Raw genomic sequence first — 14,205 nt, forward strand, 5'->3', positions numbered from 1 at the left:
TCCCCACATCCCAGCCACCAATCCATGGTGCCACTTTTTAAAGTACGTATAGAAAGGGAAATATTAGGTCTCACTGCACCCCATAACCTTGCATAATGAGTATGATGGGCATAAAATACCATCTACTAGATGATGGAACTGTAAAGACTGAGGGGGGATGATTCAATAAAGAGGTTGGCAGTGTATGCTGGGTCAGCACCCAATAAACATTACGTACATTTACTATCATTATAATGGGAAGTGAAATCAGATCATTTGGAGATGCAATAAAAGAGAATGTATCAGTCAGAATAAATTAGGTTATACTGCAGTAACAACCCTCCAGATCTCAGTGGCTTGGAACACAAAGGTTTATTTCTTGCTCATGTTACATACACAGTGTGGATTAGCAGGAGGGACCTTCTTAATGTTAGTTACTGAGGGATCCAGGCTCAGAGAGAAGCAGCCATCTTGAATATCATTGATCGCCATTCCAAAGGGAAGATGAGGAGTTCTGGAGAGTCTCACAGGGGCATTAAGTGCTCCAGCTTAGAAGTGAAACACATTAGCCTGGCGCGGTGGCTCACGCCTGTAATCCCAGCACTTTGGGAGGCCGAGGCGGGTGGATCACGAGGTCAGGAGATCGAGACCATCCTGGCTAACGTGGTGAAATCCTGTCTCTACTAAAAATACAAAAAAAATTAGCCAGGCATGGTGGCGGGCGCCTGTAGTCCCAGCTACTCGGGAAGCTAAGGCAGGAGAATGGTGTGAACCTGGGAGGCAGATCTTGCAGTGAGCTGAGATCGTGCCACTGCACTCCAGCCTGGGTGACTGAGCAAGATTCCGTATCAAAAAAAAAAAAAAAAAGTGACACACATTGCTTCTGCTCACAATTCATTCACTGGAACTAGCCATGTGCCCCCCCTCCAACCACAGGGGCCAGGAATTTCTATCTTACCATGTGCCCCAAAGGAGCTATTTGCAGACAGCATGAAAGACTGCCATTGAAGGTAATCATAAAAGTTGTCTCTTCTGTTTAGAAACATCCTTTTGAAAATATCAGTCATTGGGATTCTTTGTTACTATTGGCTCAACACCGTGGCCCTGTCTGGTGAAGAGGTGAGATTCTATGCTTCTCTGCCTTAAGTTTGGTTTCTTAGCATTTGACCAACAGGGAGGACATGGGTTTCTCAAGAGCCATCGCACTCCGTATTTGGTATTAATCCCTTGTGGGAAGAGAATGAAAACTAATCTGGAAAGCAACATAAGGCAAAATGGGTCTCAACAAAAAAGCTCAGGTTCTAGAGTCAGGAGGACCTGATTCGAAGGCCAGCTGTGCTGTGTCATCTTCCGAGTCACTTAATCTCTTTGAGCCTCAGTTTTCTCAACTGTAAAATTGGGATTAAATGATATCATGTGTAGTATAAGTTCAGTGCCCAGCATATGCAATGGACACTAGTAATTTTAGTGCTAGTCTGTCCTAACAGCTTTGGGGTTGGACAAAATTCTTTTTGATCCTTGATGTTCTATTTTTCCTGTAACCTAGATACCCTGGGCTTTACCAATCTGTAAACTCATAAATGCTGGCAGTAACAATTATGTCCTAATGCTGACTGTTTCTGGCCCTCCTTCACTTAACTACAGTTTCTAGTCTTCACTGACCTCAGAGACTGGGTGCCTGAGGGTGGTGTCCCATGTGGATTTAGGGACAAGCCAGCCTCCCTGGCCTTCTCATTGGGATGCCTCTGCCCCTGCTACTGCATCCCCCGTGAGAATGTGCCTTCACATCACACAGTAATCCTTAGCTGATGGTCATTGTGAGCTCTCAGATACCCAGGATGCCCTGGGGTTGGAAGTAGAGTCAGGAATCAGGAGTCTCTCTCTATTTCTCTGTCATCCATTATCCCTGGGCCCTAAAATAGCTCTGCTGTGTCTAGACTCAAACCATCTTACATGAACATGGCACCCTCAACTTCTCTCCCTAATTGTCGAAGAGATTCAAAATCAGCCCTCCAAGTTAGTATGGTTAGAGCAGATACCATATTCTTCTTCCATGCATTCATCCATTCATGCATCCATCCATCCATTCCTCCATCATTCATTTATCCATCCATGCATCTATTCATCCGTCCATCCATGTATCCATCTATCCATCCATTCATACATCCACCCACTTATCCATTTATCCATCCATGTATGGATCCATCCATCCATCCATATATTTATCTATTCATTCATGTATTAATCCATCCATTTATCTAACCATCCATCCATTTATTCATCCATGTATTCATTCATGCATGCTTCCATCTATCTATCAATTCATGTATTCATCCAGCCATCTATTCATCCATCCATTCATCCATCCATCTATATACCCATCTATCCATTCATCCATCATCCATCCATTTACCCATCCATCATCCATCCATCCTTGGGCTGTGCACCCAAAAGTTTCCTCTCCTCCTTCAGCCAAATCTAAAAGCTCCCAGTCTATCAGCTGATAGCACTGACTTCCTGCAGAAGTTCCTAGCCACTAGTTTCATAAACTGACTAATTTGAGCTTCCAGTTTACACTAGCCTACTAAACCTCTAGGCCACTTTCTTAATCAAGCAGACATTAATTGATTTTTTGTAAGGTAAATAAGCAAAAAGAGTGAAGGCATTCTTAGCCATTGGCACTTCTGGCTCTGTTGAAGAAACTGATTACTCTTGGCTGAGAAATGGGATCCAGAGGGGATGGGGCAGGGATGAAATGTTTTATGAGGAGTGATCATGAACAGGGAAAGTTTGGGTATGTGTGGAAGGCAAGCTTTAATGGGGGGAAGAAGGAAACCCAAAAGAGAACAACACCCCTGGGAACAAACTCAGCTGCATTTTTTCAGAGTGGGTCTACTTTTTTGAGTATACAAGGACTTGGTCAAACCCAAGCATTAGCTATGTCCTAATGGGTACATAGAGCCAGGAACAGAGGAGAACTGAGTTGAGGCCACAGCCCCTTCCCACATCCTGACTCTTGTTTGCCTTCCAGTGTTGGGAAACCCTCATTGGCCAGGACATCTACCGGCTCCTTCTGATGGATTTTGTGTTCTCTTTAGTCAATTCCTTCCTGGGAGAGTTTCTGAGGAGGTAAATATTTGCCATTCTTAAGTAATTAGTGCCTGATGCTGTAACCAGAGCCTGATTCCTGGCTGAGTGGGACGTACAGGTCCCTGATATACTCAAAGCGTGCATTGTTCCAAGTCTGCCTGTTGTCCTTGGGGATACTGTTCACTTCTAAATTAGCTAAAATTTCACCTTAACCTGACAGTTCTGTTGTCATAGTTCACTTGGTTCAGTTGACCTTTTACAACGTTTTGAAAACAAATTCTAAAAATAAAAGACAGAAACTGAGCCATTTGAAATCTTATCCAGCCGAGGGCAGTGGCTCATGCCTGTAATCCCAACACTTTGGGAGACCGAGGCAGGAGGATCACTTGAGGCCAGGAGTTTGAGACTAGCCTGGGCAAAATAGGAAGACTCTGTCTCTATCCAAAAAAAAAAAAAAGAAGAAGAAGAAGAAAAAGGCAAAGAAAGAAAAGAAGAAAAAAAGAAATCTTATCCACTGTAGATAATTTCAATATTCTAGTATATATTCCTCCAGATTTTTCTATGCACACATTGCTCTGTGTGTGCCTTTACTATATAATGCTATATAATTTTCAAAAGCAAAAATGGAGTCACCCTGCAACATATTGTAGAATTTGCTTTTATTAATCTGTCACTATGCCTTGACATCTTTCCATGTCAGTACATGTAGATTTATCTCATTGTTTTAATTGAATTAATGTATTGATTTTATATTAGATACAATATATACAGAATTTAGGCACTGTCATTGTCCCATGTCTGGTTTTTTAAATTTAGTAATTCATTTTTTTAATAATATGATGAGCCTCTCATTCCTTATAGACATTTACGTATTTCTGCAAGCTGCTCTAGTAATAAGATGGTCTGACCATCAGATAAGATGGTCTGATGTTGATTATTTTCTCAGTGGATAGATTCAATGCCAAACTTCCTCATTCATTTTTGCCAAAATGTGCTTTTATTCTAGCCTCTGTCGAGGGCCTGGACATAAAGGTGAAAAGGTTTGGCCAGGCGCAGTGACTCATACCTGTAATCCCAACACTTTGGGAGGCCAAGGCAGGTGTATCACCTGAGGTCAGGAGTTCAAGAGCAGCCTGGCCAATGTGGTGAAACCCCGTCTCTACTAAAAATACAAAAATTAGCCGAGCATGGTGGTGTGTGCTTATAATCCTAACTACTTGGGAGGCTGAGGCAGGAGAATCGCTTGAACCAGGGAGATGGAGGTTGCAGTGAGCTGAGATGATGCCATTGCACTCCACCCTGGGTGACACAGCGAGACTCCATCTCAAAAAAAAAAAAAAAGTGAAAAGTTTTTTTTTGACAGATCTTTTTTTTTTTAATTGGCAACTCCTCTTTATGAATAAATTAATATGAAATCAAGTTTCCCCAGAGTAAATGGAAACTTGGTTTCCTTCTTGTGGATTTAGAACACAGGGAAACATAATTTGATAGCAGCAACCAAAAATTTAAAAATGTTTATTTGAGTTGAGAGGTGCTGAGTTCATCTGGTTCATGAAAAAATAAGGTTTAATTAGCAAAAAGGGGTATAAGATAATAGTGGGATAATTTAAATGTTCAGGGTAACAGATGTTCTCTAGAATTTTTTAAATCATTTTAGCAGTACCCCCACTAGACTGCATTGTGTTAAATTAGGTTTCCCTCAATCCCTTCAATTACTTCTTCAAAAACATGCTTATGGATTTAGAACTTTTGAAAAATTTTCAAGGGAACTTATGACTTCATTTCAAGCTGGGGAGGGTCTCTTTTGTTGATTGTCCTAGTCTGTGGGGGATCTTCTGAAAGTGGGAGTTATGGTTTGGGTACTAAACTCAGTATGTTTTCACAGAATCATTGGGATGCAACTGATCACAAGTCTTGGCCTTCAGGAGTTTGACATTGCCAGGAACGTTCTAGAACTGATCTATGCACAAACTCTGGTGTGGTAAGTTTTGTGACTCAGCAAAATGCCCAGTGGTTCCCACATGACTGTGGAGTTGGTGTTTTGGTGGCAAAGTCCCAGAATCTGTTGTTTTTAAAGCTGCAGGGGTGATACCCCATCCAGCCAGTCTGAGAACCATGAATTTAGCATTTAGACTATCATTTTCCTTTATGAGAGCTTAAGGACTTCAGACAAGAATCAGCATAGAGCAGGGATCGCAACCTGGAGGCCCACAGGTCGTGTCCAGCTTTGCAGGTGTCCCTAAAAATATGAATTAACCACTGCTACGGTCTCAATGTTTGGGTCTCCCCTCAAATTCATATGTTGAAACCTTACTTCCAATGTGATGGAGGTGGGGTTTTTGGGAGGTGATTTGATCTTTGACATGGCCCTTAGGAATAGGATTAGTGCCCTTATAAACAAAGCCTGAGAGACCCCCTTGCCCCTTCCACCGTGTGGGGACATGGAGAGAAGGCAACATCTGGGAATCACTAAGCAGGGCCTCACCAGACACCGAATCTACCAGCACCTTGATCTTGGACTTCCCAACCTCCAGAACCATAGGAAATAAATTTCTGCTGTTTTATTTATTTATTTTTATTTTTTAGATGGAGTCTCCCTCTGTCGCCCAGGCTGGAGTGCAGTGGTATGATTTCGGCTCACTGCAACCTCTGCCTCCCAGGTTCAAGTGATTCTCCTGCCTCAGTCTCCCAAGTAGCTGGGACTACAGGCATGCGCCACCTGCCCAGCCAATTTTTGTATTTTTAGTAGAGATGGGGTTTCACCATGTTGGCCAGGCTGGTCTTGAACACCTGACCTCAGGTGATCCGCCCACCTTGGCGGATCCCAAAGTGTTGGGATTACAAGCATGAGCCACCATGCCCAGCCTCTGCTATTTATAAGCCACCCAGTTTATGGCGTTATAGTTATAGCAGCCTGATGGACTAACACAACGAACCCATATTTAAACTTCAGGAGATTTCACGTAACACTTAAATTTCTGGCTTCTCTCCAGAAACATCCGGCTTCTCTCCACAAAGATCTGTGGCAAACTGAGTATCTCCAGTTTGTCACAATCTCCACCTTTAACTGTTGTCTGTTAGCATTGATTTGCCATTTTGCATTGCCCTTAGGCTGTTTGGATGCAAACTTTACTTTGCATCCATGTCTCTGCAGCAATGGGAGAATACAGAAACACACAGAGAGGGCTGTGTGTTTCTTATATTTGATACACCATTTGGTGGGTTCTCTGTAGTTTTTGGGATTTGTGACATCTGTTTTAGAAACTCTGCGTGCATTGAGAATAGCCAACTGGTTGCAGCAAATATTTTTACAAACTCACCTAGACACTGCAAACCATTAGCCAGTGGCTGTGTTTCCTTATTTATTTATTTTTTATTTTCTTATTATTTTTTTGAGACAGAGTCTTGCTCTGTTGCTGAGGCTGAAGTGCAGTGGTGCAACCTCCACCTCCCAAGTTCAAGCAATTCTCGTGCCTCAGCCTCCCAAGTAGCTGGGACTACAGGCAGGCGCCACCACACCTGGCTAATTTTTGCATTAGTAGAGACAGAGTTTCACTATGTTGGCCAGACTGGTTTTGAGCTCCTGGCCTCAAGTGACCCACCCGCCTCAGCCTCCCAAAGTGCTGGGATTATAGGTGTGAGTCACCATGCTCAGCCTATTTATTTATTTTTGAGACAGGGTCTCACTCTGTTGCTCAGGCTGGAGTGCAGTGGCATGATCATGGCTCACTGCAGCCTCAACCTCCTGAGCTCAAGCAATCTTCCTGCCTTACTTTTCCTTATTTATTTTAACATGATGCAGTTAATGCCGGAATTCTGTATGGTGAATCACATTCCCAGGTTCCATCTGATGGGGTGTTGCTAATTTGAAAGTATTGGATTTAGAACTGGATAAACTGAATTCTGAGGCTGGCTCTGCCACTCATGGAGATCACTGTGCTAGTCTGAGCCTCAGACTCATCTGTAAATGCATATAAGAATAGCTACCTTTAAGGCCAGATGCGGTGGCTCATGCCTGTAATCCCAGCACTTTGGGAGGCTGAGGTGGGCGGATCACCTAAGGTCAGGAGTTCGAGACCAACCTGACCAACATGGTGAAACCCCATCTCTACTAAAAGTACAAAATTAGCTGGGCGTGGTGGTGCATGCCTGTAACCCCAGCTACTTGAGAGGCTGAGGCACGAGAATCACTTGAACCCGGGAGGCAGAGGTTGCAGTGAGCCAAGATAGTGCCATGGTACTCCAGCCTGGGCAATAAGAGTGAAACTCTGTCTCAAAAAAAAAAAAAAAAAAGAAAGAAAAGAAAAGCTGGGTGCGGTGGCTCACACCTGTAATCCCAGCACTTTGGGAGGCCAGATCACCTGAGGCCAGGAGTTTGAGGCCAACCTGGCCAACATGGCAAAACCCCATCTCTACTAAAAATACACACAAAAAATTAGCTGGGCATGGTTGGGGGCGCCTGTAATCCCAGCTACTCAGGAGGCTGAGGCAGGAGAATCACTTGAACCTGGGAGTTGGAGGCTGCAATGAACAGAGATCACGCCATTGCACTCCAGCCTGGGCGACAAGAGTGAAACTTTGTCTCAAAAAAAAAAAAAGAATAGCTGCCTTTGAATCATGTTGAGGATTAAATGCCATGGTAGATGAAAACTGCTTTGCTAACACCAATATGTCATACAATGGGAAAGTGTTTTATTTTCTGACTCTTTAAAGTTGCCCTGGGTGATTTGGCTGTCTGCAAATAACTCAAAGTTAATGAGTTTATTTTTTAGAGACGGTGAGGATCTTTCTTGGATAGTTTAGGTGATGTGTTTGCATGCTGCTAGATCACCTGCTGGCAATCTGGCAGTTTACAAAGTCCTTTCTTCCACATTATTTCAACTAGGATGCCATTGGGCAAGTTACTTAAACTCTCTCCAAACCTTAGTTTTCTAATCTTTAAATGGTAGAGATACCTACTCACAGAGTTCTCGAGGGGATTAAATAGGCATGGTGGCTCACGCCTGTAACCCCAGGACTTTGGGAGGCTGAGGTGGGCAGATCACTTGACGTCAGGAGTTCGAGACCAGCCTGGCCAGCATGGTGAAACCCTGACTCTACTAAAAAATACAAATTAGCCGGCTGTGGTAGCAGATGCCTGTAATCTCAGCTACTTGGGAAGCTGAGGCAGGAGAATCACTTGAACCAGGGAGGTGGAGGTTGTAGTGAGCCGAGATCATGCCACTGCACTCCAGCCTGGGAGACAGAACAACACTCTGTCTCAAAAAGAAAAAAAAACGAAATTACCATTATGACTTCTGGGCCTTTGAGATTTTTGTTGATAAATCATGAATAAGCACAATCAAAAACACATACCTTTTTTTTTCTCCATGGTTATTACAGTTCTAATCTTTGCGGGTTTTAGGAGAATATTGTCTTTGATGATGAGTTTTACAAGAAGATAATATAATGACAGAAAAGGATGTATGTTAGGGACAGTAGTAGAGATGAAGTGAGGAACATGTTTCCCAAGTTTTCGTCTATTGTACACCAGCCTGCCTATTTTTTGGTATAGTTACGTTTCACCTGTACCAGTATCTACTTAATTTTTTTATTATTTGCCTTTTTTTTTTTTTTTACTCAAATGCATTTTTTTAATGCCATGGTAGATGATAGCTGCTTTTCATCAGCCTCCCAAAGTGCTGGGATAACAGGAGTGAGCCACCATGCCCATTTATTCCTCTCAAAAAACCCTGTGAGTAGGTACTAGTATGTCCACCATTTAAAGATTAGAAAACTAAGGTTTAGAGAGAGTTTAAGTAACTTGCCCAATGGCATCCTAGTTGAAATAATGCAGCAGAAAGGCCTTTGTAAATGGCCAGACTACTTTTCCCAACATCAGCAGTCTTCCTGGGGTCAGTAAGACCCTAGATGTCAAAACGTCAGGCGCCTGCCACCACGCCCAGCTAATTTTTCTATTTTTGGTAGAGATGGGGGTTTTGCCATGTTGGCCAGGCTGGTTTCAAACTCCTGACCTCAGGTGATCTGCCCGCTTTGGCCTCCAAAAGTGATGGGATTACAGGCATGAGCCACCGTGCCTGGCCTCTCACATATATTTTTAGGGGAGTCTTTATTTACAATCATAAATGGAAAACCAGTGCCATTCGAAAGAAATCACAAATAACTGGAATAATAAAAGCAATCCCATTCCAAAAAGTCATTAAATTCTAGCGAGATGTTACTGTTTGCCAAGGCTCTCAGCCCGAAGCCTACTCCTTTCTTGTTAAAAAATGGGAGATTGGCACATGTTAGGAGTTATGGCATTCTAGAACCACACTGAGATTTTCTCCTTTTGTTGCTCACGAGCACTGCAGGGAGTTGGAAAGGGAATGCCTTTCTCATTTGGAACTCAGTGCTGTTCAATGCCTTGTCCCTACAGTACCTCAGACCTTGAATATCATGGGGGAGGAAGAAGGAGAGGGGCAAGGCATGTGGGACACGCTAGCTTAGGGCATGCTGAATACCATCTGTTGGTTTAATAGGTGGGTGGGTGATTTCTCTATAAAATCTCTTTTCCAGAGCTGGGAAGAAGGCAGCTGAGGATACTGGGTATGGTGGGAATCTGCCTAATTTTCTGGGATGGAAGCAGGCCCCCTCTGTATTAGTTTGCTGGGGCTGCCATAACAAAGTCTCACACACTGAGTGCCTTAAACAACATCAATTTCATATCTCACAGTTCTGGAGGCCAGAAGGCCAAGATCAAGGTGCGGGTGGGGTTGGTTTCTTCTGAGGGTCATAAGGGAGGGATCTGTCTCAAGCCTCTCTCCTTGGCTTATAGATGGCCATCTTCTCCCCATGTCTTTACATGGTCTTCGTTTCTGTGTGTGTCTATGTCCTAATCTCTTCTTTTTTTGTTGTTGAGAAGGAGTCTTGCTCTGTCGCCCAGGCTGGAGTGCAATGGCACAATCTTGGCTCACTGCAACCTCTGCCTCCCAGGTTCAAGCGATTCTCCTGCCTCAGCCTCTCAAGTAGCTGAAATTACAAGCATACGCCATCATGCCTGGCTAATTTTTGTATTTTTTATAGAGATGGGGTTTCATCATGTTGACCAGGCTGGTCTTGAACTCCTGACCTCAGGTGATTCACCCCCCCTTGGCCTCCCAAAGTTCTGGGATTACAGGCATGAGCCACCGTTCCTGGCCTCCTAATCTCTTCTTTTAGGGACACCAGTTGTACTGGATTAGGGCCTCCTACAGTGATCTCATTCTACCTTAATCACCTCTCAAAGGCCCTGTATCCAAATACAGTCACGTTCTGAGATATTCGGGGTGAAGGCCTCAATATATGGATTTTGGGGACATACAATCCAGGCCACAATATCTTCTTTCTCTTCCCTCCAACCATCCCAGATTCACCCCGACTCCTTGTGTCAACCCCAGCCTCTGACGCTCACCCTCTCTCCCTCACAGGATTGGAATCTTCTTCTGCCCTCTGCTACCCTTTATCCAAATGATTATGCTTTTCATCATGTTCTACTCCAAAAATGTGAGTCAGTCCAACATTGCCATTAATCAGCTTCGTTCAGTCGCCTGTGACCTGGTGGCACTTAAAGCTGGGGAAGGGGGCTCTGCAAAGGTCTCAGGAAGCTGGGCCTGGCTGGGGTCCCTCTGCTGCTGCTCTGGCTGCAGATGGGAGGTGGCTACTTCTCTCTCTTCAGATCAGCCTGATGATGAATTTCCAGCCTCCGAGCAAAGCCTGGCGGGCCTCACAGATGATGACTTTCTTCATCTTCTTGCTCTTTTTCCCATCCTTCACCGGGGTCTTGTGCACTCTGGCCATCACCATCTGGAGGTAGGAGAAGGTGGCCTTGGGGGAGGTTTTAGAGACTGGGTGGATGGCTGTGTGTTTTAAAATGTAGGTTTTATTATAATTCAGGTGTGGGGAGGCCGGGTGCAGTGGCTCACGCCTATAATCCCAGCACTATCGGAGGCCGAGGCGGGTGGATCACTTGAGGTCAGGAGTTCAGGACCAGCCTGGCCAACATGGTGAAACCCTGTCTCTACTAAAAAATACAAAAATTAGCCAAGTGTGGTGGTGCATGCCCATAATCCCAGCTGCTCGGGAGGCTGAGGCAGGAGAATCACTTGAACCCGGGAGGTGGAGGTTGCAGTGAGCCAAGATTGCACCATTGCGCTTCAGCCTGGGTGGCAGAGTGAGACTCTGTCTAAATAAATAAATAAATAAATAAATAAATAAATAAATAAATAATCTAGGTATGGTGAAGCCCAACAGGTCAGGAATGACCATCACTAAAAAGATAGTTTATTACTCACAGTTCCTGAGAAGAGGGGGCACTCTATGCCACAAGGGACCACACAAGGGACCACTCAAGGGACCACACAGGGAAGCATCAGGGTTGTTCAGGGGCAGAGGGAGTGAGGGGAAACGTGGGCTAGAGCCTTTATTGTGGTTTTCTGTGGTAAGGAATGGGCAAGGCAGGGGAAGCAGGTTTAGGGTTGGCTGGCTTATCAGTAGACTGTGGGATGTGGATCCGCCCTGAGTTGTCTGGCATCTGGCCCTGGGGTGATTAGGGCAGAGGAGTGGTGGCCCAGAGTGTGAGAGCCTGATAAAGGGGGCGGTTGCAGGTGTGGGATCTGGATTGGTTGGTTTGCATTTGAAAGGTGTGCTTTGTAAGTTAGCCCAGGGAAGGGCAGCTAGCCCTGGGAGCTGGAGTCAGTAAGACCCCAGATGTCAAAACATCAGAATAAAAAGACATGCTTAATACAGTGCCTAACCTAAGTTCCCTGGCTAACCAACAGACACTAAAAGCCAGGGAGGGAATACATCCTAGTTTGATCACCACCCATCCGATGCCCATAGTCAGGAGTAGCTTTCTACTTCTGACAAGAACTGAAGCTTCCCAGAATGGGGAGATGCCCCCCAACCCCATTCCTCCACATCCGGAACAGAACTTCATCTAAATTAACTTCATCTAGATTAACAGAACTTCATCTAAATTAATTTCATCTAAATTAACAGGACTGATCCGGCTCCTCCCACCTCTCCAACCCCACCTCCCTTTGGCTCCACTGTTCCCCGCCCCACCGCCCTCACCCCATTCCTGGAAGCCAGCAAGCCCCTCCCAACATGGGCAGAGTCCTCAGAGTGAAGTCCTTTTCCCACTCCCTTTGCTTGGCTGCCTCCTCTCCACCCTCTGATTCTCAGCTCCAAGGCCCTCTCCAAGATCTGATCTTCACAGCCCTCCTTGTCTGCTCTCAGTTCCTCACTGCTTCTCTCTCTCAGGCCTGAGTGTCTTTCCTTCATTCTATCATTCATAATCAGGAATGCCTCTGTGTGAGTCTTTAATTGTTACTCAACGGTTGTCTGTTTTTCCCACGAGGATGTAATCCCAATAGGGCAGGAACTTGCTTAATATGAAGTCCCCAGAGCCTGGCTAGAACAGTGCTTAATAGAATAAACCATGGTTGAATGAATAATTGAATGAATTAATGAACAAGGGAGATAATTTTTAGGACACATGTGAAACTGGGGCCCTCAGTTCCTTGCTCCACAACGCCCTTGCTCCTCTTGGCGTATCCACTCTCTTCTCTCTCTTCCTCACCAGTTCCTTGTTGCCCTATAGTTTCTGCTCATTCCTCCATAGCTAACAGGCTTCCCTCTTTATGGTTCTTAACTCAATGTCTTTCTTTGAGACAGAGCCTTGCTCTGTCACCCAGGCAGGAGTGCAGGGGCGCAATCACAGCTCAAACTCCTGGGCTCAAGTGATTCTCCCTCCTTAGCCTCCCGAGTAGCTGGGACTATAGGCACACATCACCATGCCTGGCTAATTATTTTTTTATTTTTTATTTTTTTGAGACGGAGTCTCGCTCTGTCATCCAGGCTGGAGTGCAGTGGCGCAATCTCGGCTCACTGCAAGCTCCGCCTCCCAGGTTCACACCATTCTCCTGCCTCAGCCTCCCGAGTAGCTGGGACTACAGGCGCCCGCCACCACGCCCAGCTAATTTTTTGTATTTTTAGTAGAGACGGGGTTTCACCGTGTTAGCCAGGATGGTCTTGATCCCCTGACCTCGTGATCCACCTGTCTCGGCCTCCCAAAGTGCTGGGATTACAGGCGTGAGCCACCGCGCCTGGCATGCCTGGCTAATTTTTTTTTTTTAGAAATGGGGGTCTCGCTATGTTGCCTAGGCTGGTCTCGAACTCTTGGCCTCAAGTGATCCTTCTGCCTTGGCCTCTCAAAGTGCTGGAATTGCAGGCGAGCCACCATACTTGTCTTTAATTCCAGTTCTTTTTTTTTTTTTCAGACAGGGTCTTGCTCTGTTGCCCAGGCTGCAGTACAGTGGTGTGATCATCACTCACTATAGCCTCAACCTCCTGGGCTAAAGTGATCCTCCCACCTCAGCCTCCTATGTAGCCAGGACCACAGGCATGCGCTGCCATGCCCAGCTAATTATTTTTTTGTAGAGACGGAGTCTCACTATGTTGCCCAGGCTGGCCTTGAACTCTGGCCTTGAACCTTGACCTCCCAAACTGTTGGGATTAGAGGCATAAGCCATAGTGCCTGGCCTTAATTCAACTTCTTAAGAAAAGAAGTCTGACTGCCCCCATTCATATCATTGAGCCAAGTTCCTGCAGAAGTCACTGCTTGGCCTTTGGATTGGCTGCTGTTGGGTCAGCTCTGATCTGAGAGCCGGTCCTTGGAGTACAGGTCACCCCAGCAAGGCTGTGAGCAAGAGGGTTTCTTTGGGAAGTGGGTGTGATTGGATCAGGCAAGACTTGATGTTTTCAGGCCCAGAGCCCAGAAAGGACACCCTGATTCTAGAATAACCATCCCTGAGTCTTGTGCTAGAGATGTTCTTCCATCTTTGTTTTACCAGATTGAAGCCTTCAGCTGACTGTGGCCCTTTTCGAGGTCTGCCTTTCTTCATTCACTCCATCTACAGCTGGATCGACACCCTAAGTACACGGCCTGGCTACCTGTGGGTTGTTTGGATCTATCGGAACCTCATTGGAAGTGTGCACTTCTTTTTCATCCTCACCCTCATTGTGCTGTGAGTGTGGTACCTGGGGAATCTAGCAAGGAAAGCCAGGAGCTCTCGGGGGAAACAGCAGTAGGGATGTTTGGTTGGAAAGCAAATG

General features: G+C 45.3%; 1 protein-coding gene across 3 annotated transcripts in view; it reads left to right on the forward strand.

Moving 5' to 3' along the window:
• TMC5 (transmembrane channel like 5) overlaps positions 1-14,205 on the forward strand; it is an 89,865-nt gene that overhangs the window by 68,476 nt on the left and 7,184 nt on the right. For all 3 annotated transcript variants that reach the window (XM_024241443.3, XM_063717656.1, XM_024241446.3), the window contains 6 exons: positions 1,020-1,098; positions 3,011-3,108; positions 4,955-5,050; positions 10,518-10,593; positions 10,766-10,899; positions 13,944-14,117. In XM_024241443.3, the coding sequence (XP_024097211.2) occupies positions 1,020-1,098; positions 3,011-3,108; positions 4,955-5,050; positions 10,518-10,593; positions 10,766-10,899; positions 13,944-14,117 (657 nt within the window). The remainder of the gene's footprint in view (positions 1-1,019; positions 1,099-3,010; positions 3,109-4,954; positions 5,051-10,517; positions 10,594-10,765; positions 10,900-13,943; positions 14,118-14,205) is intronic.

Source organism: Pongo abelii, chromosome 18, assembly GCF_028885655.2.
Source record: "Pongo abelii isolate AG06213 chromosome 18, NHGRI_mPonAbe1-v2.0_pri, whole genome shotgun sequence".
In the NCBI taxonomy this organism is placed as follows: Eukaryota; Metazoa; Chordata; class Mammalia; order Primates; family Hominidae; genus Pongo; species Pongo abelii.